Source organism: Dipodomys spectabilis, unplaced genomic scaffold, assembly GCF_019054845.1.
Source record: "Dipodomys spectabilis isolate Male_0828 unplaced genomic scaffold, ASM1905484v1 ptg000215l, whole genome shotgun sequence".
NCBI classification, from domain to species: domain Eukaryota; kingdom Metazoa; phylum Chordata; class Mammalia; order Rodentia; family Heteromyidae; genus Dipodomys; species Dipodomys spectabilis.
This window is the reverse complement of record NW_024870892.1, coordinates 9620660-9646957: the sequence shown is the minus strand read 5'-3', so window position 1 is coordinate 9646957 and position 26298 is coordinate 9620660. Positions and strand designations below refer to the sequence as shown.

General features: G+C 56.2%; 1 protein-coding gene across 1 annotated transcript; it reads left to right on the top strand.

Moving 5' to 3' along the window:
• On the top strand, positions 1-24893 carry Apc2 (APC regulator of WNT signaling pathway 2). The gene is given in 17 exon segments (XM_042697224.1): positions 1-54; positions 7141-7299; positions 7435-7525; positions 7633-7813; positions 8996-9104; positions 9186-9302; positions 9609-9686; positions 9899-9997; positions 10977-11367; positions 11853-11948; positions 16243-16382; positions 16775-16852; positions 17005-17121; positions 17568-17782; positions 19862-22412; positions 22415-22939; positions 22941-24893. Coding segments are annotated over 17 exon segments (6954 nt in total).
• The last annotated feature ends 1405 nt before the right edge of the window (positions 24894-26298 follow it).

The following is a 26298-nucleotide window of genomic DNA, read 5'->3' as shown; positions in this document are numbered from 1 at the left end:
ATGGGGCTCCTGGGGCTTCTGAGCCTGCTACACTCTGCCTTCTTCGGGGACCAGGTAGGGCGCGGGGGTCTTAACCGCGGGCAAGGGGCCTGCCCTGGGCGTGATCAGAGTGGGGAATGGACGTCGAGGACTGTGGCCCCCCGGGGCGAGGGGAGCACCGAGGATTGACAGGTCCGGGGGTCTTGCGCAGTCGCCTTGGAGACGGTTGTCACGGAAACCACCGAAGGGTGTTTGCGCAAGGATAAGAGCCCCTCCCCTGCGCCGCAACGACCCCCCTCTCCCAGTTGTGCGCAGACTCAGGCCCCGTGCGCCGCCGCGCCTCCGCCTCCGAGGGAGACCCTCGGCTCCCTCCCCATTGTGCTGAGCTTGAGCACGAGGGCCTGCGACCGGGTCGCGGAGAGCGAAAGCTCTGCACCGCCGAGGGTGGGGCGCTTGGCCACGCCCTGGGCCTCTAGTCCTCAGTTTCCCTCTCTGGATACTGAGCTAGGACCCAGGGCCACACGTTTGCCAGTGCTGACATGCATAATATCAATCTCTCCCAGTGCCTGCCCAGTTATTGTTCTGAGCCCTGTGGTACAACAGTCCTCATTTAAGGAGAAACTGAGGCCAGAGTGCAGCAAGGAACCCAAGGTCACACGACTGTAGCTTGAGCATAGGCTGGGGCAATGGAGGCTTCCATTCAGGGCCAGCCCCAGGAACTGGGGAGCTGTCCATGGTGCTGATAGCCATGACTCTGCCTGCTCACGCAGGGGAAACTGAGGCCCACCATTGGGTCTGGGGTCAGGATGCAGATAGACGGATCCACCTTCCTCGCAGCCCTTCCCTCGCATCAGGGTCATGTCCTGTCACCCAGCTTAGTCCAGAGCTACCACCATGCTGGGTATGATAATCTGGAGTCTGAACCTTCCTCTACCCACCACTTGACATCTAATAGGGTTTGTCCCATTTTCACCTCAGTCTCTGGCTTGGAGGAGAGTCTGGAAGTGAGCAGGGTATCAAATGGATATGATGAGACCTAATGACCCCTGCTATTCCTGGAGCTGAGAGTAGGGGTCCCAAACTGAGTTCCAGCCAAGTGATAGAACTTCTCAACCCAGCAGCCTGAGGGGATAGGGAGAGATCCCAGAGATTGTGCAATGGCATAGGGTCCTCTTGCCCACTAGAGAATGGATCTGGAGTCCTTGGAGACACTGGGGGTTCCTGAGGCTCTTGGGTTCCGGTGTGCAGTGATGCCTGAGTTGTGGTAGCGCAGGGATCTGTAGCATCAAGATGGGGTTATCAGAAATATTCTAAAAGTTGGAGGCAAGAGCATCTTGCCTTGGGATTCCAGCCTCCATAACTGCCTCAGCCTGGAGACCCTCAGCATTCCAGCTCTGGGCACACCCAGCAGGGTGAGGCAGGCACTGATTGAATGTCTGGGTGGGGCACAAACATGACTCCAGCAACTAGCGCTGAGATTCGAGTCCCATTTTCCTCCATGTGTACCAGGATGGGACTGGCCATTGGACCTCCAAGCTTCTGTCTGAGAGGAATGGGGCAAGGGATTGTGACATCTGGTATTGAACAGGAGAGCTAGGACTTCATTCCAATGCAGAGTCAAGTATTATCCAACCAATACCTGCCCCTCATGAACTGAATTGGAAACCCAGGCCACAGGCAGAGCGGGGGGAAGAGGGAGAGGGGGGGGGGGAAGAGAGAGAAAAAGAGAGTGGGAGGCAAGCACAAGGTCACACAGGAAAATGAGAGGTTGAGCTGAAGCCAGGACCCTGGGCTTGTACTCTGCCCAATCCCAGCCTTTTCCTGGGCTCCTCAGTGCCCTGTGAGACCCCCAAAGTAACCATCCCTGCTATTAATCCTTAATGGCTTGTCCCTTAATGTCCAGTTCCAGTGCCCCTCTACCTCATGGCTTCACCAGACACTCACATGTACTGAGCCAGAACTGACTTGTCCTCAACCTGGAATCCCTTTTCCCCCTCCCGATCCCTCTGTGGACTCAGACTCATGTTCTCTTTTCAGGGCATCTGTGCAAGAAGCCCCTCAAACTCCATTACATGCCCTCCCCAAAGCCAACAAGCTAATATAGCTGTGTCCAACTCTGAAAGCTCCTGGAAACAGCTGTAATTGAGTCCTACTGGCCCCTGGCATTGCTGGTCATAGCACAGGACTCAGAGGCGTAATACCCCAACAGAAAGCAGCATCAATACTCAGATGCCCTTGGCCACTGTGCCTCCCCGGTCTTGGACCTTCCCAACCTGGCTGTCATTCCCACAGCTCCTCTGCTTTCCCAGAAGGACCAGAGGCTTGTGATTTTCCTTGGGCTTCCAGCAAAAGGAAAGACAAAGGCAGGTTCCAAATGCTTGTGTTCTAATGCTGACCACTGCCTTTTCATCTTCTGAACCCTTTTGGAACCTGGGGGACATTGTGCTGAAGCTGCAAATTTAAGCTCTGGGTGTTAAACCCTCAAGTGGCCCCCAGGGACCCATCCAGGATCAGGAACAGCTGACAACAGACTCCTGGGACTCTTGGCCCCTCCCTCCTTTGGCTTCCCTTTTGTGAGGGGGAATTAAGTATGAGAGAAGGGGCGTAGAGATTGAGAGTGACAGAGATTGAGAGACAGACTGATGGGAAGATGCAGAGACAATCCCAGAAGATGGTAGGCTGAGACTCTGGTGCTGTGTGGAGACAGGGAGAAAAGGGGAAGAGTCCTCAGGCTTTCTCCAGCCTGCCTGCCCATCCCCCATCTCGCTCCCTGGAGTTCCAGCCTGGATACCCCCGCCAGGCTGGTGTGCTGCTCTAACACATCCACACAAAGCTGGGGGCTGGAGTCGTGAAGGAGTTGACTGGCCTGGCTGCTATCCCTGCCCTGGGACACTCCCCCTACCCCCACCCCCACCAAGATTCTGATGTAATATCCAAGATTTGGTGTTTTACTAAACATCGGTGGATGCAGGTGGGAGGTTCGGAGGCCCTTTGGCCCTGTGATGGGAGGGAAATACATAGGGTCCTAGTCCTCCAGTGGTCCCTTCCTTTGGGAGGGATTCGCCCACCCCTCTTTTTTCTCCCCTCCCCCCGCCCTCCTTCGCACCCCAGAGTCCCTGACCTGAAGCCCAGACCCTGATGCCCCGCCGCCACCGGTCCCCGCCCGGGGCCCGCCATTGGCTGTTGCCATGGCACCAGCCCTTCTTCCCGCACCTCCATTGGCTGCCGCTTCTGCATCCTGCATCCCGCATCCTCCCCCGCTCACGGTGGTCTCGTCCAGGGCCGGGAGCGGCAGCGCCGCCTGGCCAGGCCTGGATCTGGCTTTGTCCGCTCGGAAGTCCCCCCGGCCTACACTGCCGAGACCCTGGAGCGCGCCCCCAGCGGCCGGGGGCCGGGATTCGGGCTGGGCCCTGGGAGCTGAGCGCAGGGAGGAGGCCCCAGCGGGGGCGCCCCAGCCAGCTCAGCTGCAAGGAAGCAGGTGCGTTTTCCCCTTCGCATTAAGGTCTCCATCCCTTTCTCGAACCCGTTTATCCAGGGAAGAAGCTGGAGGGGAAATTGAGTCCCAGTGAGGTGGGAACTCGTGTCACCGCAGCTATCCTGTGCACACACCCACTTATGGGGTTGGGCGAGTCTTATACAGCAGGCTGCTGTGGGCCCTGGTGGTATTTCTGCTTTGCTCTGGATATCAGTATCCCTCTCTGTAAAGGGAGGGTTTGAATTAAAGGCAGAGATGGGCCCATTTGGGCCTGATGTTCCATACCTTGCTGGCCTCCCCTGCTCAGTCAGGCCCACTGCCAGATACTGGTTCTTTTCTTTTCTCGACCTGTCAAGGAGGACCTAAGGAGGCCACCTGATGCAACATGGGAGATGAAGGGACAGGGAAGGGGGCTTCCTGGAGGAAGTTACCAAGTGTGGAATGATAATATTCAGTGCTCTTGGCAGGTGACCGGTATGGGAAAAGGCCTGAGGGAAGAGAGCAGCTAATTTCCTGGTGAATCTATTTATGTGGGAGAGTCAGACCTTCTGGGGACACTGGAAAGACATAAGAGGGACAAGATCTGACTTGTGACTTTTTTTGTGGGGGGTGGATACTTTTCCTGGGGCTTGAACTCAGAGCCTGGATGCTATGCCTCAGTGTTTTTGTTCAAGGCTGGTGCTCTACCACTTGAGCCACACCTCCACGTCTAGCTTTTTGCTGGCTACTGGAGATAAGTCTCATGGACTTCATGCCTGGACTGCTTTAAATCACGATCCTTAAATCTCAGCCTCCTGAATAGCTAGGATTACAGGTGTGAGCCACCAGCACTGACTGTCTTGTGACTTTCAAAGCTCCCTCTGGCTGTGCGTGAGTGAGTCTAGGAAGAGAAAGGTTAAAAGTGCTCTGGGGGAAAGGTGTGCCATAGATTCAGGTCCTTCGTGGAGTGGGTGTGAAGTCAGGGACACCAGGCTGGAATGAGAGGGAGCACTCATGACAGGCTCAGTGGGGTTAAGAATACAGGTGTGACCATGGAATATCAGGAGAGTGTAGGCGTTGGACCCTCAGCCTGGCCCGTGTAAGAAGAGTTATGTGGGCCAAATTGAGGGGAGGGGAATAATATCCTTGGTCCAGGGCCTGGGAGGGCTGAGTGTGTGGAGAGGGAGGGATATGTGTGGGGTTTGATCCAATCTGTTTCCCTGTAGCTGGGCACAGACATTGGAGTGGCTGGAACCAGACCCCAACCTTGATCCCAGCGGAGACCTGGGGTGAAGTGTGTGGTAATTGTGCCTGCGTGCATGTGTGTGTGTGTGTGTGTGTGTGTGTGTGTGTGTGTGTGTGGTGTTTGAACTCTAGGCCTGGGAGCTGTCCCTGTGCTTCTTTTGCTCAAGGCTAGCACTCTACCACTTGAGCCACAGCTCTACTTCTGGCTTTTTTGGTAAATTGGAGATAAAAGTTTAATGAGGGGTTGGGAAAGTGGCTCAGTGATAGAGTGCTTGCCTAGCATGCATGAAGCCCTGGGTTCAATTCCTCAGTACCACATAAACAGAAAAAGCCGGAAGTGGCACTGTGGCTCAAGATAGAATGCTAGCTTTGAGCAAAAAAAGCTCAAGGATAGTACCCAGGTCCTGAGTTCAAGCCCCATGACTGGCCAAAAAAAAGAAAAAGTTTAATCAAATTGGAAGCCAGTGATTCATGCTGGCAATCCTAACTACTCAGGAGGCTGAGATGTGAGGATCACAGTTTAAAGTCAGCCAAGGCAGAAAAGCCTTTGAGACTTATCTCCAATTAACCACTAGAAAATCAAAAGTGGTGCTGTGGCACAAAGTGGTAGAGCACTAGCCTGAGCAAAGAGTTCAGGGAGAGTGTCACAACCTTGAGTTCAAGCCTAATGACCAAAAAAAAATTGTCATGAACTTTCCCACCCAGACTGGCTTTGAGCCCCAATTCTCAGATCTCAGCCTCCTGAGTAGCTAGAATTACAGTTATGAGCCACCAGTGCCTGGATGGGGTGTATTTCTTTTGTGTATTCTGAGCTTGAACTCAGGGCCATAGCTTTTTTTTTTCCTCAAGGATGTCTACCACTTGAGCCACAGTTCCACTTCCATGTTTTTGCTGATTAATTGGAGATGAGAGTCTCACAGACTTTTCTAACTGGATGGCTTTGACCCAGGATCCTCAGATTTTAGGCTACTGATGTAGCTACAATTACAGGGGTGAGCTTGAGGGGGTGGATCTTGTCTTGTCTCCACTACTTGCCCTTCTGAGCAGCTCTGGAGACAAAATGTGGGTTCCCATCATGCCTGCCCACTTCCTTTTATTTGGTCTCTTCTCCTTTGGACATCACTTTCTCCCCCCTGGGAACAGCCTATTAATGGTCCCAAAATTTAGGACCGATGAGGAAAAAGCCAGTGGACACAGCCAAACACATTAGGTCCTATGAACAAATTAGGGATAGCCTGGCCCTATTTCCCTACCTAGGACTGAGCTCCCATCCCTCCTCCAGTTCTAGCTGTGTCCTTGGTGACATCAGGGTGGATGGGGGCCTCTGGGATAGGAGGAGAAGGGTAACAAATGAGCAAGGGAATGGATATGCTTGGCCAGTGGGGGATGGAGTTGAAGGACAGTCTTCCCACACCGTGGACAGGTAGGTCTGATTTGGGGAAGGAGTTCAGGCTGGCAAGGGGAGGGGTTCCTGAGGAGGAGTTGGCAGAAAGACTGAAATGCTATTGGTGAGCCTCAGACAAAGGCGGAAGGAGGGGAGTGCATGCTGATGGAAGGGAACAAAGAAGGAAGGGAAATCATTGGGGGAGAGATCAGGATGGCTCTGGCAGGAGGGCCAAGCTGAGTAAGGACGCACTAGCCAGCTGGACAGAAGGAGACTGGACCCAAGCAAAAAAAAAAAAAAAAAAGGCACAAAGAAGCAGGAGGCAGTGGCAGAGTGGAGGAGGGTCGGATGGAGGAGGCATGAAAACTGGCAAGGGCTGGCTGAAAGCTGACCAGAAAGTGCTGGGCTGGGAAGGTAGCTACCTTGGACTTAGATGGAGGGAGAATGAGGCTGCAGAGGGTCCTTGGCTCACATCCTTGGGGTGACCATGGAGCTCAGATCAGTCTGTCCTGCTGTCTGATTGCCAGAGACTCCCTTGTCACCTACTTAGGGCTCCCTTTGGCTTTGTTGGCTGTCAGTGTTCTTATTGCCTGTCAACTGAGCTAGCTAGTGATCTGTCCACCTAGCCTCTCTAGCTATCTGCCTCTGGACAGGCTCCAGAGGATGGGTCCTGTCTACCTGTCTGTTTCCCATTCTGGCTGTGACTCAGTGTGGTGGCCTTTGGTTGGCTAGTCCATCTCCTAGTTTAAATTGCCAACTGCTCAGGTGTACATCTGTCCCTCTGCCTGGCTGTCAGGATGGGTATCTGTGAACTTGGCAGGGAGGGGCTGACTTGTCACTCAGTTAAGCATTCCCTGTCTGGACGCCCGTGCAATAGCACTGTCTCTCTGACTCTCATTGCTGCTGTGTATGTTTATCACTCCATCTGTCTCACTGTCTGTCCCCACATCCCTGGGCCCTGCCTGGAGTGGCCCATGTCAGCCACTTCTGCTTGGAATGGGTAGGAGGGCTGGTGCTTGGGTTTGGCCAACCCCCTCCAAACCCTACATTGAGTCCTCTGGCCCTGCAACTCTCCCAGACACTCCAGGAGCTGAAGATGACGAGCTCAGTGGCATCTTACGAGCAACTGGTGAGGCAGGTGGAGGCACTGAAAGCCGAGAACAGCCATCTGAGGCAGGAGCTTCGTGATAACTCGAGCCACCTATCCAAGCTGGAGACAGAGACCTCAGGCATGAAGGTAGGGGCTGGAGAGAGAACGTGGGCTGCGTCACAGGTAAAAGGGCCAGGAATAAGCGCAGAGCCCTGGGAACCTCATGCAGGTGGACCCAGGTAAGCTGAGATACCCAAGGTTTTGTTTCCTGCTCTGCTACAGGAAGTGCTAAAGCATCTACAGGGCAAACTGGAGCAGGAGGCCCGCGTGCTGGTGTCCTCTGGGCAGACGGAGGTGCTGGAGCAGCTGAAAGGTGAGGGGTCCACAGGGCCACAGCTCCCCCGAGCCCCCAGAGAACTGGGAGCCTGAGGGTCAGGCAGAGCACTGACCTTCCTCGACCTTGCCCTCTCGCTTATCCAGCCCTCCAGATGGACATCAGTAGTCTGTACAACCTCAAGTTTCAGCCACCGGCCCTTGGCCCGGAGCCTGTCGCCCGGACCCCAGAGGAAAGTCCAGTCCACGGCTCTGGACCCTCCAAAGACAGCTTTGGAGAGTTGAGTCGGGCTACCATCCGGCTGCTGGAGGAACTGGACCGGGAGAGGTGAGAGGGCGTGGGAATGAGACCGGTCTGGCCACCATATAACTCAGCCCATAGCACCCTCTGCCCTCCGATAGGTCCACCAGCATGTGACCACGCCCACCGCAAAACCACACCCTCCTTAGCTCTGCTTTTGCGGGCGCCCCTTTTCCACAATGCTCCTGGAGGACAAAGAGGATAGGGGCATTTCTGGCAGAGGAAAGGCTCCAGGGGTCCCCCGACAGGCAGGCGTCGCTAGGGACAGAGCTGTGGACAATGCCAGGGCTCAGAATCAGGCCTAGAGCCAGAGGGGCTCAAAGCAGCCTTTGTAGAAAGAAGGACTTGGACCAAGAAATCTGGGCCCAGGGCCAGCAGAAAGAGGAAGAGCCATGGACTCAGTGAAGCTCGCCTGGGTTTTGTGAGGTCAAATGGAGCAATTCAAGAGCAGCCTGGAGTCCTGGTGCCCAGGAGTCATGCCTGTAATCCTAGCTGCTCAGGAGGCTGAGAGCTGAGAATGAGTTTGAAGCCAACCCAGACAAGAGAAGCCCTCAATGAGACTCTTATCTCTAATTCGCCAGGCAAAAGTGGAGATTGTGGCTCAAGTGGTAAAGTGCCAGCCTTGAATGAAAAAAGCCAAGCAAGAATGCAAGTCTCTGAGTTCAAGGCCAAGTACCAGCACCAAAAACAAAACCACAACAAAACTCACCAAGCAGCCTGGAACTTAGTCTGTATTCTACTATGTAATTTTAGCCCAGTCCCCAAAGCCCTTCTAGCCTCAGACTTCCACATTGTAAACCGTGAGGACTTTTTGTCTTTCTTTTTCTTTAAATCAGGCTCACTATATAGCTCAGATTGGCACTGAACTCATAGTCTTCCTCCCTAAATTTCATGAGCACTGGGATTACAGGGTTTTGAACGGGGCACCTGGGCCACCCAGAGCCTGTAGTCTTCCTGCGTAAGCTAGAGGGAGATTTGCAAGCATTAGAGAGGTGGTAAGGAGATGAGCAGCCCAGACAACGTTTGTTTCTCCAGTAACCCAAATTTACAAAAGAATTACTTTCTCTCCTTTCAATTCATTTTTGCAACACACACAGTTAACCCCAGCGCTTAATCCCGCTCCAGCGCAGCCATTCTGTCCCCTTCCCTTCCCCCCCACCCTCCACAATTTGCCTCCCCTCCTCTAATTTGCCTCTCCCCCCCTTCCAGGTGTTTTCTGTTGAGTGAAATTGAGAAAGAAGAGAAAGAGAAGCTCTGGTATTATTCACAGTTGCAAGGCCTGTCCAAGCGTCTGGATGAGCTGCCCCATGTAGAGACGGTGAGCAGTCTGACCAGGAATGGGCGGCGGGGTGGACCTTAGTTCCAGCTCCCCTCACCGCAGCCTGTCCCACCTTCCCAGCAGTTCTCGATGCAGATGGACTTGATCCGGCAGCAGCTGGAGTTCGAAGCTCAGCACATCCGCTCTCTGATGGAAGAGCGTTTTGGCACCTCAGACGAGATGGTACAACGTGCGCAGGTGTGGAGCCGGTGGGGGCTGGGGTGGGCGGGGCCACCCGCCAGGGAACCTATAAGCTAGGAGTCTCCGGTGGGCGAGCAAATCCAGGGGCAGGAGCTTCGGAGGGCGGGGTCTTGCTCGGGGGCGGAGTCAGGGGCGGGGCCATGCAACGAAGAAAGCAGAAGAGCCCGAGGCGTGGTCAAGCTAGAAAGGAGGCGGGGTTCGATCAGGGGGCGGGTCCATAACGGGGAGAAGCCGGAGCCAGGGCGGGGCTAGCCAGGGTCAGCCCTGCCTGAGCGGCTCCCACCACGGTTTTCTCCTGTGCAGATCCGAGCTTCACGTCTGGAGCAGATTGACAAAGAGCTGCTTGAGGCGCAGGACCGGGTGCAGCAGACCGAGCCCCAGGTACCAGCAGGGGTTCAGCCAAGGCTCCAGTGGGATAATGGGGTTCCAGCAGCGCGCGGGGTCGGGGAAGGGAGCCCCAGCCACTACCCAGGGCACAGGAATTGGTCTGCGGCCCCACCCATACCATTCTGGGGAGCAGCTGGCCTCAACAGTTTAGTGCTCTCTATGGGGTTTAAGCAGAGTGAACCCCCAGGCCTGCGCTCTTCCTGCAGGCCCTGCTGGCAGTGAAGCCGGTTTCAGTGGAGGAGGACCCAGAGGCAGAAGTCCCCACGCACCCTGAGGATGGAACCCCCCAGCCTGGCAACAGCAAGGTGAGGGAGGACAGCCAGAGGATGAGCTGCCTGTGCGGTTAGGGTGAGGCGGACCAGCATCCCTCCCCAATTCCATCCATCCCTGGCTCAGGAAGGCTACCCTGGAATAGGGCTGGCTGTGAGGCTGTGGCCAGCATATGGGCTGACACCTGTTTGAGGTGGACCAGGTACCATCTTGTGTGTGTGTGTGTGTGTGTTGGGCCTGCCTGGAGCCTGAACTCAGGGCCTGGGCGCTGTCCCTTAGCTGTTCTGCTCAAGGTTAGCACTCTACCTCTTGAGCCACAGCTCCACTTCTGGCTCTTTGGTGATAGAGTATCAAAGGCTTTCCTGCCTGGGCTAGCTTTGAACTTCAGATTGCAGCCTCTTGAGGAGATACGATTACAGATATGAACCCCCAGCACTCGGCAGGATGTCATCCTTTATGGGGTTCACTCTACACATCTCTTTTAAGCCCATGAATGTGGGAGGGAGCTGTAGTACCAGAGTAGGCACTTGGCCATCACATTTGGCATTTCCCTAGTTTATTTTTTATTTTTGTCGGTCGTGGGGCTTGAACTTTGTGCTCTTCAGCTCAAGGCGAGCGCTCTACCGCTTGAGCCACAGCACCACTTCTGGTTTTCTAGCGGGTTTATTGGAGATAAGAGTCTCTCGAACTTTCCTGCTGGGGCTGGCTTTGAACCGCGATCCTCAGATCTCAGCCTCCTGAGTAGCTAGGATTACAGGCGTGAGCCACCGGCGCCCGGCTTCACTAGCTTATGTGTATTCCAAATATTTCTCATCCAAACTCCAGCGGTACTTTAGGCTGTCCTAGAATTGGGGGGGGGGGGAGAGGGTGTCTGAGCAAGCGATGTCTCTGGACTGCAGTCCCAGGATCTTAACCTCTTTTGGGGGAAGTTATCAGGTGTGTGGGATAGGCTATCCTGGTTGAGATGGATGAGGGAGTAGGCTCCCATCCAGCCCCTGCCCCATGTCTCAACAGGTGGAAGTGGTCTTCTGGCTGCTGTCCATGTTGGCCACCCGTGACCAGGAAGACACTGCACGTACCTTACTGGCCATGTCCAGCTCGCCTGAAAGCTGCGTGGCTATGCGTCGATCAGGCTGCCTTCCGCTGCTGCTTCAGATTCTCCATGGCACTGAGGCAGGCGCAGGAGGTCGCACGGGGACACCAGGGGCTCCAGGAGCGAAGGATGCCCGCATGCGTGCCAACGCAGCCCTGCACAACATCGTCTTCTCACAGCCTGACCAAGGCCTAGCACGCAAGGAGATGCGTGTCCTACACGTGCTGGAGCAGATCCGGGCCTACTGTGAGACCTGCTGGGACTGGCTTCAGGCTCGGGACAGCGGGCCTGAGGGAAGCGGCACTGGCTGTGGTAAGTGTGCACAGGGCCTGTGGACCATGGGACAAGGGAACATCATGGACTCCCACTGTCTCTGTGGGGTGTCCTCATAGGTATCCTCGCTAGTACCTCATGGTGTCGGTACTAGAGCTTGAACTTGGGGCCTGGTCGCTGCCCCTTAGCTTTTTCACTCAAAGTGAGCAGTCTCCCACTTGAGGCACACCTCTGCTTTCAGCTTTTTGCTGGATAACTGGAGATATCTCACAGACTTTCCTGCCTGGGCTAGATTTGCACCATGATCCTCAGATCTTAGCCTCCCAAGTAGCTAAGATTACAGGTGGGAGCCACTGCTACCTGGCAAAGGCAGTGGAGAACTAAGTGCACAGAATCTGCTGCTCTAAGAGTGCCCAGCAGGAGGCGCTTTCTGAAGCTCTGGTGCTGGAGAGGTGGGGACTTTTGGGATTCCCTGGGGATGTTTCCCCAGGAGTGGGACTCTGACCTGGTTCCCTTCCCCACAGTCCCTGTCCCTATTGAGCCTCAGATTTGCCAGGCCACCTGTGCTGTGATGAAACTGTCCTTTGATGAGGAATACCGGCGTGCTATGAATGAGCTAGGTAAGTATCCTCCCAAGCCCCTGCCTTCCAGGGCTCCTCATCTAGCCTCTTAACTGCCTACCACATTTACCCTTCAACTGCTTGGGAAGATGCTGCATAAACTCTGTGTGTGTGTGTCCTAGAGAAGGACAGTGCTTCCCTGGGGTCTTACAGCATTTGAACCCTATTTCTATGAGCTGCTCTTTGTTATGCTGTCCAGCTCATTTAGTCTAAAGCATGAGGGGCTTGTGCTCAGGGAGCATGTTTTCAGCTGGACTTGTTCCAGTGCTCAGGAAAGGGGAATGGACAAAATACAAGGGCAAAAGTTAAAAAAAACAAATCCAAGCCAGGCACTGGTGGCTCATACCTGTAATCCTAGATACTCATGAGGTTGAGATTTGAGGATTGCAGCTCAAAGCCAGACCAAACACGAAAGTCCATGAAACTCTTAGCTCTAGTTAATCACCAAAAACAGCTGGAAGTGGAGCTCAAGTGGTAGTGTGCTAGCCTTGAGCAAAAAAGCTCAGGGACAGGGCCCAGGCCCTGAATTTAAGCCCCAGTCCTGGCACATACATACACAAAAGAGTTACTACACAGAATCAGAGCTGGTGGTGGATTTGGATAATGTGTGTGTGTGTGTGTGTGTGTGTGTGTGTGTGTGTACAAGCATACAATCATAAGGAGGGTAAGCAGCACAAGAAAAAACATGTGATCAAAAAAAAAAAAAAAGAAAAAACATGAAATCAAGAGGCTCAAGGGGTTTGGCTCAGTTCTGGAGGACATGCCTACCACACCTTCCCCATGCTGATCCCATGTTCATCCCAGCATTGCAAGAACCACAGAAAGGAATGGAAACCTGAGCAGGGATTGCCAGTGGCTGGGAAGCCTGTCAACCTGCAGTCCCATTATGCTTTATTTACCTCACATGACACAGATGCATTTTATTAAGTCTCTCATTGGCCAGGCTGGCAGAAAAAAGGCTGAGGCTGAGAGTAGTACTGCAGTAAAAGTTTATTTTATGCTAACAGTAGGGTCTGAACTCAGGGTCTGAGTGCTGTCCCTAAGCTTTTTTTTGGGGGGTGGGGGTCCATTGTGGGGCTTGAACACAGGGCTTGGGCACTGTCCCTGAGCTTTTTTGCTCAAGGCTAGTGCTCTAGCACTTTTTTTTTTTGGTCGGTTGTGGGGCCTGAACTCTAGGCCTGGGCACTCCCTCAGCTCTTCAGCTCAAGGCTAGTGCTCTACCACTTGAGCCACAGTGTCATTTCAAGCTTTTTCTGCTTTTTTTATTTTTATTTTTATTCTTTTTTGGGTCCAGTCGTGGGGCCTGAACTCCGGGCCTGGGTGCTGTCCCTCAGCTCTTCAGCTCAAGGCTAGCACTCTACCACTTGAGCCACAGCGCCACTTCCGGCTTTTTTCTTTTTGTTTATGTGGTGCTGAGGAATCGAACCCAGGGCCTCAGGCATGCAAGGCAAGTGCTCTACCACTGAGCCACCTTCCCAGCCCCTTTTTCTGCTTATGTGATGCTGAGGAATCGAACCCAGAGCCTCATGCATGCAAGGCAAGCGCTCTACCACTGAGCCACCTTCCCAGCACTCTGAACCATAGTTCCACTTCCAGTTTTTGAGTGGTTAATTGAAGATAAGAGTCTCACAGACTTTCCTGCCTGGGCTGGCTTTGAACTGGGATCCTCAGATCTCAGCCTCCTGAGTAGCTAGAATTACAGGCGTGAGCTGTTGGTGCCCAGCTATGGGTTTTTAATTCAGGACCTTGTATTTGCTACGCAGGTGCTCTACCACTTGAGCAGCTTTTTGTCTCAGTTTTATTTCTCCTGTTTATTCTTAGGTGATCTTCCTATTTAGTCTTCCTGTGAAGCTGGCATGACAGGCTTTCATTACCCCATCTAGCTTTTTATTTTTGTCTTGGCTAGCCTTGAACTGCAATCCTCCAGATGTCCCCTTCCCAAGGAGCTAGGATTACTTACCTGGACCTCATTTTGAGAAGTTTGGATATGTGGTCTTTACTGACCACCTATCCTGAGAAAGGTCAAACCTGCCTCTGCCACCTCTGCTAAGCAGGGAAGCACTTTGCTTAGGTTGCAAATTCTCTCCATCTCACATCCACACCATGTGCATGCACTACTTTAAAAACATTTTATGGGGGCTGGGAACCTGGTTTTAGTGATAGAATACTTGCCTAGCATGCATGAAGCCCTGGGTTCAATTCCTCAGTACCACATAAACAGAAAAAGCCGGAAAAGGCGCTGTGGCTCAGGTGGTAGAGTGCTAGCCTTGAGCAAAAGCAGCTCAGGGACAGTGCCCAGGCCCTGAGTTCAAGCCCCAGGACTGGCAAAAAAAACCCAAAACAATATTATATAATATATATATATATATAAATATATGTATATATAAAATAAAGGTGATATTCAGAGGGGTTACTGTTTCATAAGTCTAGTATTGAGTAGATTTTTTTCTTTTTTGGTTCATCCTGGAGCTTGAACTCAGAGCCTGGCTGCTATCCTTGAGCCTCTTTGTGCTCAAGCTAGGCAGGCGCTCTACTACTTGAGCTATGGCCCCTCTTCTGGCTTTTTCTTAGGAGTTTATTGGAGATAAGAGTCTAATAGACTGTTTTTTTTTGGTTGTGGGGCTTGAACTCTGGGCCTGGGAGCTATCCATGTGCTTCAGCTCAAGGCAAGCACTCTTATCACTTGAGCCACAGCACCACTTCTAGTTTTCTGGTGGTTAATTGGAGATAAGAGTCTCACAGACTTTCCTGCCCTGGCTGGCTTTTGAACCTCGATCCTCAGATCTCAGCCTCCTGAGTAGGATTATAGGCATGAGCCACTGGCACCCAGCTCACAGACTTTTCTGCCCAGGCTGGCTTTAAACCATGATCCTTAGATTTCAGCCTCTTGAGTAGCTAGGATTACAACTGTAAGCTACCAGTGTCTGGCTTACATTTCTTTCTGGGATAATATCACCCCTTCCTTCACTTTCTCCCAGTTTTCCCCTCCTGTTTCTGTCCAGAAATTGTACTGTTCATTTTCCACAGAGTTATAATGAATACCATGATTGTCTTTGTTCACTCTTCCACCCTCCATTTCTGTATTCCCTCCTCTATCCTCCCTAGAATGACCAAAAACAAACAAAAACAAAAGCCACAACACCATCACCACCAACAACAAAAAAGCCCTTGTCGCATGCATTATTGAGTGTGTGCTGGCATTCCGTCTTGAAATCAGGGCCTCCCACTCTCACTTAGTGTTTAATTTTAATTTTTAATGTTATTATAAAGGTGATGTACAAAGGTCACAGCAGCTTCTGCTTCTCCTACTCCTTTTTTTTTTTTTGCCAGTCCTCGGCTTGAGCTCAGGGCCCAGGCATTGTCCCTGAGCTGCTTTTTTTTTTTTGTTGTTGTTGTTGGTCTTGGGGCTTGAACTCTGGGCCTGGGCGCTGTCCTTGTGCTCTTCAGCTCAAGGTGAGCGCTCTACCGCTTGAGCCACAGCGCCACTTCCCGTTTTCTAGTGCTTTTTGGAGATCAGAGTCTCACAGAGTTTCCTGCCCGGGCTAGCTTTGAACTGTGATCCTCAGATCTCAGCCTCCTGAGTAGCTAGGCATGAGCCACCGGCACCTGGTTGTCCCTGAGCTTCTTTTGCTCAAAGCTAGCGCTTTTGCCACTTGAACCACAGCACCACTTCTGGCTTTTTGTTGGTTCAATGGAGATATGAGTCTTATGGACTTTCCTGTCCTACCTGGCTTCAAACAGTGATCCTCAGATCTCAGCCTCCTGAGTACCTAGGATTATAGGCATGAGCCATCAGTACCAGGCTCACTTAGCATTTTTGCTCAAGGATGGCACTCAACTGCTGGAGCCACAGCTCTACTTTTGGCTTTTTGCTAGTTAATTGGAGAGATTTTCATAAACTTTGCTGCCTAGGCTGGCATAGAGCCATGGTCCTCAGATCTCAGCCTCTTGGGAATCTACAATTACAGTTGTGAGCCACTAGTGCCCAACACATTCACTCTTTTGTAAGATTAAAAACCGTCCTTTGCCTGACCAGTGCAGTGTGGGTATGATGATAGCCCATGAATAGATCTGAGCTCTGTAGATAGACCTGTCCTGTGGACACAGCTCTCTGCCTAGTGGTCCAGGAAACTGCAGTCTCTCAGGGAAGCCAGAGCCTGGCCAGACAGGACAAGAAAGCCATCGCTTATGCTAAGGCCCAGAGGGTGGAGCCAGAGTGCATGGAGCGGAGGGGATAAGGGAGATGAGCAGCAGGAAGTTCTGAGCTGTGTGCAACCTTGCCCGGTCTCCTCAGGTGGGCTGCAGGCCGTGGCAGAGCTACTTCAGGTAGACTACGAGATGCACAAGATGACCCGAGACCCACTTAACCTCGCCCTGCGCCGCTACGCTGGCATGACCCTCACCAACCTTACCTTTGGAGATGTTGCCAACAAGGTACCCAGGGAGAGAGGCCCATCAACCTCATCCCAGCCTGCACATGGCCATGAGAGGTGGAGACAGAGACGGGCATATTCCCAATGTATAGATAGGTGGACTGAGGCCAAGGGAGGGCTGGAGAGGGCTGGGGCTGTGCCGGGCTCCCTTGGCCAGGCTGGTGCCCTCTCAGCGGCCCCCTGCTGCCTCCTAGGAGATGGCCTTTGCCACAGAGTGGAGTCCCCTGGGCTGGAAGGGTGTCTACATCTGTATGAGCCTCATCTGAACAACAGCGTCACATCCCCTCTTGGCAGGGAGGCTCAGGGGGTCTGGGCCTAGAAGGAGGGAGGCGAGACTCTCCCATGGTCCCTGCCACCTGCTGTGTTTGTGACTGTCTGTGTGGCTCCCAACAGGCTGCACTGTGTGCTCGTCGGGGCTGCATGGAGGCCATGGTAGCCCAGCTGGCCTCTGAGAGTGAGGAGCTGCACCAGGTACTGGAATCAGGGCCTCTACTGCTTCTGTCATGGGTGATCCTCCTCCGTTGTCTCTTGTCCACCGCTCTCTGGGGCTGATGTGGGGGGGGGGAAGGGGTTGCCATGAAGCCAGACACTGGGTCCACGATGGCTGTCTTCCCCCTGCCCAGGTGGTATCCAGCATCCTCCGAAATCTATCATGGAGGGCAGACATGAACAGCAAGAAGGTGCTAAGAGAGGTCGGAAGCATGACAGCCCTGATGCAGTGTGTCCTGAGGGCCTCCAAGGTGGGCACAAGCAGGGATGGGGGGCGGGGCAGAGGAGCCCCCACAGCTGCGCAGTGCATTCTCTTTCTTCAGGGGAATCAAGGGGAAGCGGCTTAGCCATTGCTCTAGCCCTGTGATAGATTTTATGTTAGTTATTTATTTATTGTCAGTACTGAGATTTGAACTCAGAGTCTGGACACAGTCCCTTGAGCTTTCTCGCTCAAGGCTGGCACTCTACCACTTAAGCCACATCTTCACCTCCAGCTTTATGCTGATTCCTTGGAAATAAGAGTCTCAGGCTTTGACCTACAATCCTCCCGTCTAGGTTTACAGGTGTGAACCACCAGTGCTCAGTGATGTTATGGTTCTTACTGGTATTGGAAAAATTGTGTGAGCCTCTCTCCCAGTGGGTGCTGGGCTGGCTGGCGTGGAGGCCATGTGACACCATCCCATCTGTCCATGTACAGGAGTCCACCCTGAAGAGCGTGCTGAGTGCCTTGTGGAACCTGTCGGCCCACAGCACGGAGAACAAGGCAGCCATCTGCCAGGTAGACGGTGCTCTGGGCTTCCTGGTGAGCACACTGACCTACCGCTGCCAGGGCAACTCCCTGGCAGTCATCGAGAGTGGAGGGGGCATCCTGCGCAATGTATCCAGTCTCATCGCCACCCGTGAAGACTACAGGTCAGCCTGGGCCCCCACACAGCGAGGCTGCACAGCCAACGCAGGGGGACAGACGTATTCTGGGCTGGGCTGGGAACTTCTGGTCCCACCTGGCTGCTTACTGTCATCCTCTCGATAGGATTCCTCATTTGCTCCCCTGGAATTTTTCACTAATCTTTTACTAGAATTCTGTTTATAATACAGTATATACTAAGATGTTTACTACTATTTATTATTATTGTCTGGGCTCATCCCTTAGCTTCAAGGTTGATGCTCTACCACTTGAGCCACAGCTCCACTTCCAGCTTTTTGCTAGGAGATAAGTCTTTAGGTAGCATGAGCCATCAGTGTCCAGGAATGTTATCTCTTTTTGGGTGTGTGTATCAGTCTTAGAACTTGAACTCAGGGCCTGGGCACTATGCATGAGCTTCTTTTGCTCAAGGACAGTACTCTACCACTTTAGACACATCCTCATTTCTGGCTTTTTTTGGTAGTCTATTGAAGATAAGAGTCTTCTGAGCCTGGCATTGGTGGCTCAGGCCTGTAATCCTAGCTACTCAGGAGGATGAGATCTGAGGATGTGGTTCAAAGCCATCCCAGCCAATAAACCACTCAGAAAACCAGAAATGGTGCTGTGCCTCAAGTGCTAGAGTGCTTGCCTTGAGCTGAAGAGCTGAGGGATAGTGTTCAGGCCGAGTTCAAGCCCCATGACCACCCCCTCCCCCCAAAAAAGGGCTGGGAAGGTGGCTCAGTGGTAGAGTGCTTGCCTCCCATGCATGAGGCCCTGGTTCGATTCCTCAGCACCACATAAACAAAAAAAACTGGAAGTGGCGCTGTGGCTCAAGTAGTAGAGTGCTACCCTTGAGCTGAAAAACTGAGGGACAGTGCCCAGGCCCAGAGTAAAAGCCCATTACCAAACAAAACAAAACAAACAATAACAACAACAACAGTCTCCTAGACTTTCCTGCCCAGGCTGGCTTTGAACCTCCATACTCAGATCTCAGCCTCCTGAGTAGCTAGGATTATAGGTTTGAGTCATGGGTACCTGGCTAATATTATCTATTAAAAAATAAAGGACTGGGAAGATGGCTCAGTGGTAAAGTGCTTGCTTTGCATGCATGAGGCCCTAGTTTTGATTCCTCAACACCACATAAGTAGAAAAAGCCAGAAGTGGCACTGTGGTTCAAGTGGTAGAGTGCTAGCCTTGAGCTGAAGAACTGAGGGACAGCACCCAGGCCTAGAGGTCAGGCCCCATGACCAACACACACATACAAAAAATAATAAAATAAAATTTAGGCCAGGCACTAGTGGCTGCCTCATGCCTACAATCCTAACTATTAGGCTAAGATCTGTTTTATTTTTTTTTGGGGGGGGGGGGGGTCCGGTCATGGGGCCTGAACTCTGGGCTTGGGCGCTGTCCCTCAGCTCTTCAGCTCAAGGCTAGCGCTCTACCACTTGAGCCACAGCACCATTTCTGGCTTTTTTTTCTTTTTGCTTATCTGGTGCTGAGGAATCGAACCCAGGGCCTCAGGCATGCAAGGCAAGCACTCTACCACTGAGCCACCTTCCCAGCCCTAGGCTAAGATCTGAAGATCATGGTTCAAAGCCAAGATCAAAGGCCGAGAGAGAGAGAGAGAGAGAGAGAGAGAGAGAGAGAGAGACAGAGAGAGAGAGAGAGAGAGAGAGAGACAGAGAGAGAGAGAGAGAGAGACAGAGAGAGAGAGAGAGAGAGAGAGAGAGAGAGAGAGAGAGACTCATCTCCAATAAACCACTCCGAAAACTGAAAGTAGTGTTATGGCTCAAGTGGTAGAGTGCTTGCCTTGAGCTGAAGAGCTGAGCCACAGCACCCAGGTCCAGAGTTCAAGCACCATAACCGACAGAAAAATAAATAAATAAATTCAATTTTAGTGTATCTCATGCAATACATGCGATAGACATATACTAAAAATGATGCATGTTTCTTGAAACTCATACCTTTCCCAATGTCTACCTGTCTATTTGCTATAAGCTAGTTACTTTAGACCTGGTGTGGTCTGGTAGGGCTTCCCAGGGAGGGGTGGGGTGAGTAGAGGGCGGCAGCTGACCCTCTGTGTCCTACAGGCAGGTACTCCGAGACCACAACTGCCTGCAGACGCTGCTACAGCACCTGACCTCACACAGCCTGACCATTGTGAGCAACGCCTGCGGCACCCTGTGGAACCTTTCGGCCCGCAGCCCCCGGGACCAGGAGCTGCTGTGGGACCTGGGGGCTGTGGGCATGCTCCGCAACCTGGTACACTCCAAGCACAAGATGATCGCCATGGGCAGTGCAGCTGCCCTGCGCAACCTGCTGGCCCATCGGCCTGCCAAGTACCAGGCGGCAGCCACAGCTGTCTCCCCAGGTACGTGCATGCCCAGTCTGTACGTGAGGAAGCAGCGAGCACTAGAGGCTGAGCTGGACACCCGACATTTGGCACAGGCACTTGGCCACCTGGAGAAACAGGGCCTACCTGAGCCTGAGCCGGAAGCCACCTCTAAAAAGCCGCTTCCGCCCCTGCGCCACCTGGATGGGCTGGCCCAGGACTATGCCTCGGACTCGGGCTGCTTCGATGACGATGATGCACCATCGCTGGCCGCCGCCACGGCAGAACCTGCCAGCCCTGCGGTGCTGTCTTTGTTTCTGGGTAGCAACTTCCTGCAGGGCCAGGCACTGGCTCGTACCCCACCCACCCGTCTTGGTGGCCTGGAAGCTGAGAAGGAGGCTAGCGGGGAGGCAGCCGTGGCAGCCAAGGCCAAAGCCAAGCTGGCACTGGCGGTGGCACGAATTGACCGTTTGGTGGAGGACATCTCTGCCCTACACACCTCATCGGATGACAGCTTCAGCCTCAGCTCAGGGGATCCTGGACAAGAAGCACCAAGGGAAGGCCGAGCTCAGTCCTGTTCTCCATGCCGGGGCCCTGAGGGTGGGCGACGGGAGTCCAGTGGCCGGGCCCACCCTCTGCTGAGGCTGAAGGCGGCCCATGCCAGCCTCTCCAATGACAGCCTCAACAGCGGCAGCACCAGTGATGGGTACTGCCCAAGGGAGCACATGCGGCCCTGCCCGCTCGCCTCACTGGCCGAACACCGCGAGGACCCACTGCGCGGCCAGGCACGACCCAGCCGGCTGGACCTGGACCTGTCTGGCAGCAAGATGGAGCCACCTGCCCCGGACACCGCGGCTGTCACTGATGCCCATGTGCGCACCATCAAGCTGTCACCCACCTACCAGCACGTGCCACTGCTTGATGGCACTGCCACTGTGGGCACACGGCCCCTTGCTGGCCTTGGAGCCTCCTCAGGGGCCCGGAAACAGGCCTGGATGCCTGCAGACAGTCTGAACAAGGCACCCGAGAAGCTGGCGGCTGCCCCGCTGCCTGTGGCCAGCAAGGTCCTTCAGAAGTTGGTGGCCCAGGATGGGCCACTGTCCCTCTCCCGCTGTAGCTCTCTGTCCTCACTGTCCTCCACTGGCCAAGCTGGCCCCAGTGAGGGTGGCCACTTGGATGACAGTGACTCTTCACTAGAGGGACTGGATGAGACTGGCCCTGGAGAGGTGGAACTAGATGGGGCATGGAGAGGTCCTGGTTCCACCTCACTGCCAGTGGCCATCCCCGCACCCCGTCGGGGCTGCAGCCGGGGCTTTGGCCTGGAGGATGCCACACCATCCAGTTCATCGGAAAACTGTGTTCAAGAGACACCTCTGGTGCTGAGCCGCTGCAGCTCAGTAAGCTCGCTGGGCAGTTTCGAGAGCCCATCCATTGCCAGCTCCATTCCCAGTGACCCATGCAGCGGGCTGGGCAGTGGCACGGTCAGCCCCAGCGAGCTGCCTGACAGTCCTGGGCAGACCATGCCACCCAGTCGCAGCAAGACACCGCCAGCCCCAGCAGGCCAGCCTGAGACCAGCCAGTTCAGCCTGCAGTGGGAGAGCTACGTGAAGCGTTTCCTGGACATAGCTGACTGCCGCGAGCGCTGCCAGCCGCCGTGCGAGCTGGACGCAGGCAGCGTGCGCTTCACTGTGGAGAAGCCGGATGAGAACTTCTCCTGCGCCTCCAGCCTCAGTGCGCTGGCCCTGCACGAGCTGTACGTGCAGCAGGATGTGGAGCTGCGGCTGCAGCCCCCCGCGTGCCCAGAGCGCACAGGGGGCGGGGGGGCGGGACACCGCCGTCGGGAGGAGGCTGGGGGCCGCCTCAAAGGGCCTGTGGCCACTGGCTCTCGTACCCGCAAGGCCGCAGACAAGGAACTGGAGCTGCTGCGTGAATGCTTGGGGGCCGCTGTGCCCGCTCAACTCCGAAAGGTGGCCTCGGCACTGGTGCCTGGCCACCGGGCTCTGCCTGTACCCGTCTACATGCTGGTGCCTGCCCCCGCCCAGGACGACTCTGGCAGTGACTCAGCCGAGGGCACACCTGTCAACTTCTCGAGTGCTGCCTCGCTCAGTGATGAGACGCTGCAGGGACCCCTCCGGGAGCAGCCCAGTGGGCTGGCAGACAGGAAAAAACCCACAGGCCGCACAGCCCCTGCCAGGCAGGCCCCTGGACACCGGCCTAAGGCAGGGGGTGCTGGCAAGAGCACAGAGCAGGCCCGGGGGGCTGGGCGGAACCGGGTAGCGCTGGAGCTGCCCCTTAGTCGTCCCTCGAGCGCGCGCGCTCGGAGAAGGAGGCCTCACGCCAGGGCAAGACCCGTGGGGACGGGGCGCTGCAGTCGCTGTGTCTCACCACCCCCACCGAGGAGGCCGTGTACTGCTTCTACGACTCTGATGACGAGCCCCCAGTCACAGTGCCACCGCCACGGCGGGCATCTGCCATTCCCAGGGCCCTGAAGCGAGATCCAACCACAGGCAGAAAGGAGGCCCAGGTCCCTTCCAAGGCCACCCCAGCGGTGGCGTCACTCACCAGGGCTCAGCCCAGGCTCATTGTGGATGAGACTCCACCGTGCTACTCCTTGACCTCCTCGGCCAGCTCCCTCAGCGAGCCGGAGCCATCCGAACGGCCACCAAGCCGTCCAGGAGGCCGGGAGCCAGCAGTCACCAAGGATCCAGGCCCAGGTGGCGGACAGGACAGCTCTCCTAGCCCACGGGCAGAAGAGGAGCTACTGCGGAGATGCATTGGCTCAGCCATGCCTAGGCGGCGGCCCCAGACACTGGCATCCAGGCGTCGCAAGCCCCGAGGTTGCCAGGCCGAACATAAGGGCGGCAGAGATGCCCCGGGAGTGCCGTGAAGAGGTAGCAGGCCTGGATCCAGCTTCTGACCTGGACAGTGTTGAGTGGCAAGCTATCCAGGAGGGTGCCAACTCTATTGTCACCTGGTTACACCAGGCAGCGGCGGCAGCCACCATGGAGGCCTCTTCGGAGTCAGACTCGATCCTGTCTCTGGTGTCAGGGCTGTCCAATGTCTCTACTCTGCAGCCCTCCAAGCACAGAAAGGGACGGCCACTGGGGGCTCGAGCCGAGGGAGGCAGTGCCCGGCGGCCAGAGAAACGGGGCACAGCCTCAGCCCAAAGTAGTGACAGTCCCTGCTCACCCGGAGCTGTTGAGAAGCCACGTGGCTCTCAGAAAGCAGCGTCCAGAGAGCCTACCGTGCTCCGGGGCCGGACAGTTATCTACATGCCCAGTTCAGGTCCCCGGACCCAGCCCAAAGGTGTCCCTGTGCCCCGCACCACACTGAGAAAGATGGGGGCTTCTGGTCCTGCACAGCCAGAAGTTCCAGCCAAGATTCCCAGCCCTGGGCAGCAGCGATCTCGAAGCCTGCACCGACCTGGCAAGATCTCAGAGTTGGCAGCCCTGCGCCATGCCCCCAGGAGTGCAACCCCCCCTGCCCGCCTGGCCAAGACCCCATCCTCCAGTTCCTCCCAGACTTCTCCCGCCTCCCAGCCCCTGCCTAGGAAGTCCCCCCTGGCCACCCCATCGGCAGGTCCCCTGCCGGGCCCGGGAGCCTCCCCAGTGCCCAAGACACCGGCTCGGGCTCTCCTGGCCAAGCAGCACAAGACACAGAAGTCACCTGTGCGGATCCCGTTCATGCAGAGGCCTGCCAGGCGAGGTCCACCGCCACTGGCCAGGTCGGCCCCAGAGCAGAGCCCCAGGGGCCGAGCAGGGCCCGAGGGGAGCCCCGGGACACGTGGGGGTCGCCTGGGCCTGGTCCGCATGGCCTCGGCCCGCTCCAGCGGCAGCGAGTCCTCCGATCGCTCGGGCTTCCGGCGACAACTGACCTTCATCAAGGAGTCGCCAGGCCTGCTGCGCCGCCGCCGCTCCGAGCTGTCCTCCGTGGAGTCCGCGGCCTCGGCCTCCCCGGGCGCCTCGCCGCGCCGCGGCCGGCCCGCGGGGCCCGCGCTCCCCGCCGTCTTCCTCTGCTCCTCCCGCTGCGACGAGCTCCGGGCGTCCCCGCGCCAGTCCCCGGCTCCCCAGCGGCCCCCCGGGGCGGCGGCGGCGGCGGCCCTGGCCCGGCCGGGCCCGCGGGCGCCCCGGCGCACCAGCTCCGAGAGCCCGTCCCGCCTGCCGGTGCGCGCGGCCGCCGCGCCGCCGCCCGAGGCCGTCAAGCGCTACGCCTCGCTGCCGCACATCAGCGTGGCCCGGCGGCGGGACGGCGGCCCCGCGCCCGCGGGCCCGCGCCGGAGCAGCGACGGGGAGGCCCGGCCGCTGCCCAGGGTGTCCGCGCCGCCGCCGCCGCCGCCGCCGCCGCCGGGCACCACGTGGCGGCGCATCCGCGACGAGGACGTCCCGCACATCCTGCGCAGCACGCTGCCCGCCACCGCCCTGCCGCTGCGGGGCGCCTCCCCCGAGGAGCGCAAGACCAGCGACGCCGTGGTCCAGACCGAGGAGCTGGCGGCCCCCAAGACCAACTCCAGCACGTCCCCCAGCCTGGAGGCGCCGCCCGGCGCCCCGGCCGCGGCCCCGGCCCGCGCCCCCGCCGCGCCGGGCCCCGCCAAGCCGCGCGCCCCCGCCGCCCCGGCCCCCGAGGGCGCGGGCGGCTTCCCCGCCAGCCGGCACGGCTCCCCCAGCCGCGCCGCCCGCGTCCCCCCCTTCAACTACGTGCCCAGCCCCATGGCCGCGGCCGCCCCGGCCGCCGGCGACTCCGCCGCGGAGAAGGTCCCGGCCGCCGCGGCCCCGGCCGGCCTCCTGGAATAGCGGCTCAAGCAGGCCTTCTGGAACATTCTTGCCCTGGGGCCCCGTCCGGGCTGCCCGATGGGCCTGCGCCACAGAGGCTCTGAGGAGGCCGCGCAGGGGCCCTCGGAGCCTCCGTCCCAGCTCACATCAGCCTCCCCTTAGCGCAAGACCCTGTGGGCTCCGCGGGAAGCCGGCTGCGGGCCCCAGGCACAGCCTTCCGGGGCCTGCCCCCCCTGCACCCCGGGAGGCGGTCACAGCCTCGGGGCAGCCCGAAGAGAGGTGACGGCACCCCCCCCCCCCCGTGGGGAGCGGGCTGGCAGAGGGCGCAGGCGGCGCCTGCCAGCTGGGGCCTTGGCATCTGCTGTGCCGCGCCAAGCCTGCAATTACGGCGCTCGGTAATTTGTTAATGACTGCCTGGCTGGGTTTGTTTGTATTCTCAGCTTGGGGAGTGCAGGGTGAGGGGTGTGGCTGAGAGGGACAGGAAGGCGGCCCTGCCCACACAGCCTCACAGGGAGCCGAGGAGTCAGACACCCTAGAGGTTGCCGAAGTGGGGAGAGGGCTGTCTGATCACGGGCCCAGGCCTTCTGCATCTCTTGGGGGAAAGACGGGGGGAACAGGCAGGTGATGCAGTCAACAGAGAGGGGAGGCTTAGTGTGGACACTGGAAGCGAGCTGACCCCTTATCCCCTTGGTCAGGGACCCTACTGCCATCCTGGAGAAGGAGCCGACCACCAGCCCACTTGGGCCCTGGGGATAAGTGGAGCCATGGCAACGGGGCCCAGCTATGGTGGAAGGGAAGGAAGTTGTGAGTCCCCATATCAAAGCCCCAGAGGGGCCAGGGCACCCAGGCCCACCCTATAGGGAGATGGTCAGCTTCTGGGATTTATTCATGCAGATGGCTGCTATACTGCTGGCTGTGTTCTTTTCCATGTCCTGTGCTCTCTCTCTCTCTCTAACGTTTTGTCAGGCATTTTTTAGTTTAACTTTTTGGCAGGGCTTGAACTCAGGGCCTGGACGCTGTCCTGAGCTCTTTGGCTCAAGGCTAGTGCTCTACCACTTTGAGCCACTGCTCCACATCTGGTTTTCTGGTGATTAATTGGAAATGAGTTTCATAGGTTTTTCTGCCTAGGCTGGCTTCAAACTGTCAGCCTCCTGTGTAACTAGGAGTACAGGTATGAGCTACCACACCGGCCTGTCCTGCTCATTGATGATGCATAAAGCTTGGACATCGAGGCTGAACTGCCTCCTGTACCCAGCCCCCAGCTGGAGCCTGGAGTCAAAGCAGGGATCTGGGACCTGTCAGAGGAGACGGACAGGACCTGGGGTCTCTTGAGAGCCAGATCTTGAGGGCCTTAGGCACTCAACCAGTGTGAACCTCAGAGGTCTCTGTGTTGGTTCTTGGAGCTGTGTTCCACTTCAGCCAAGAG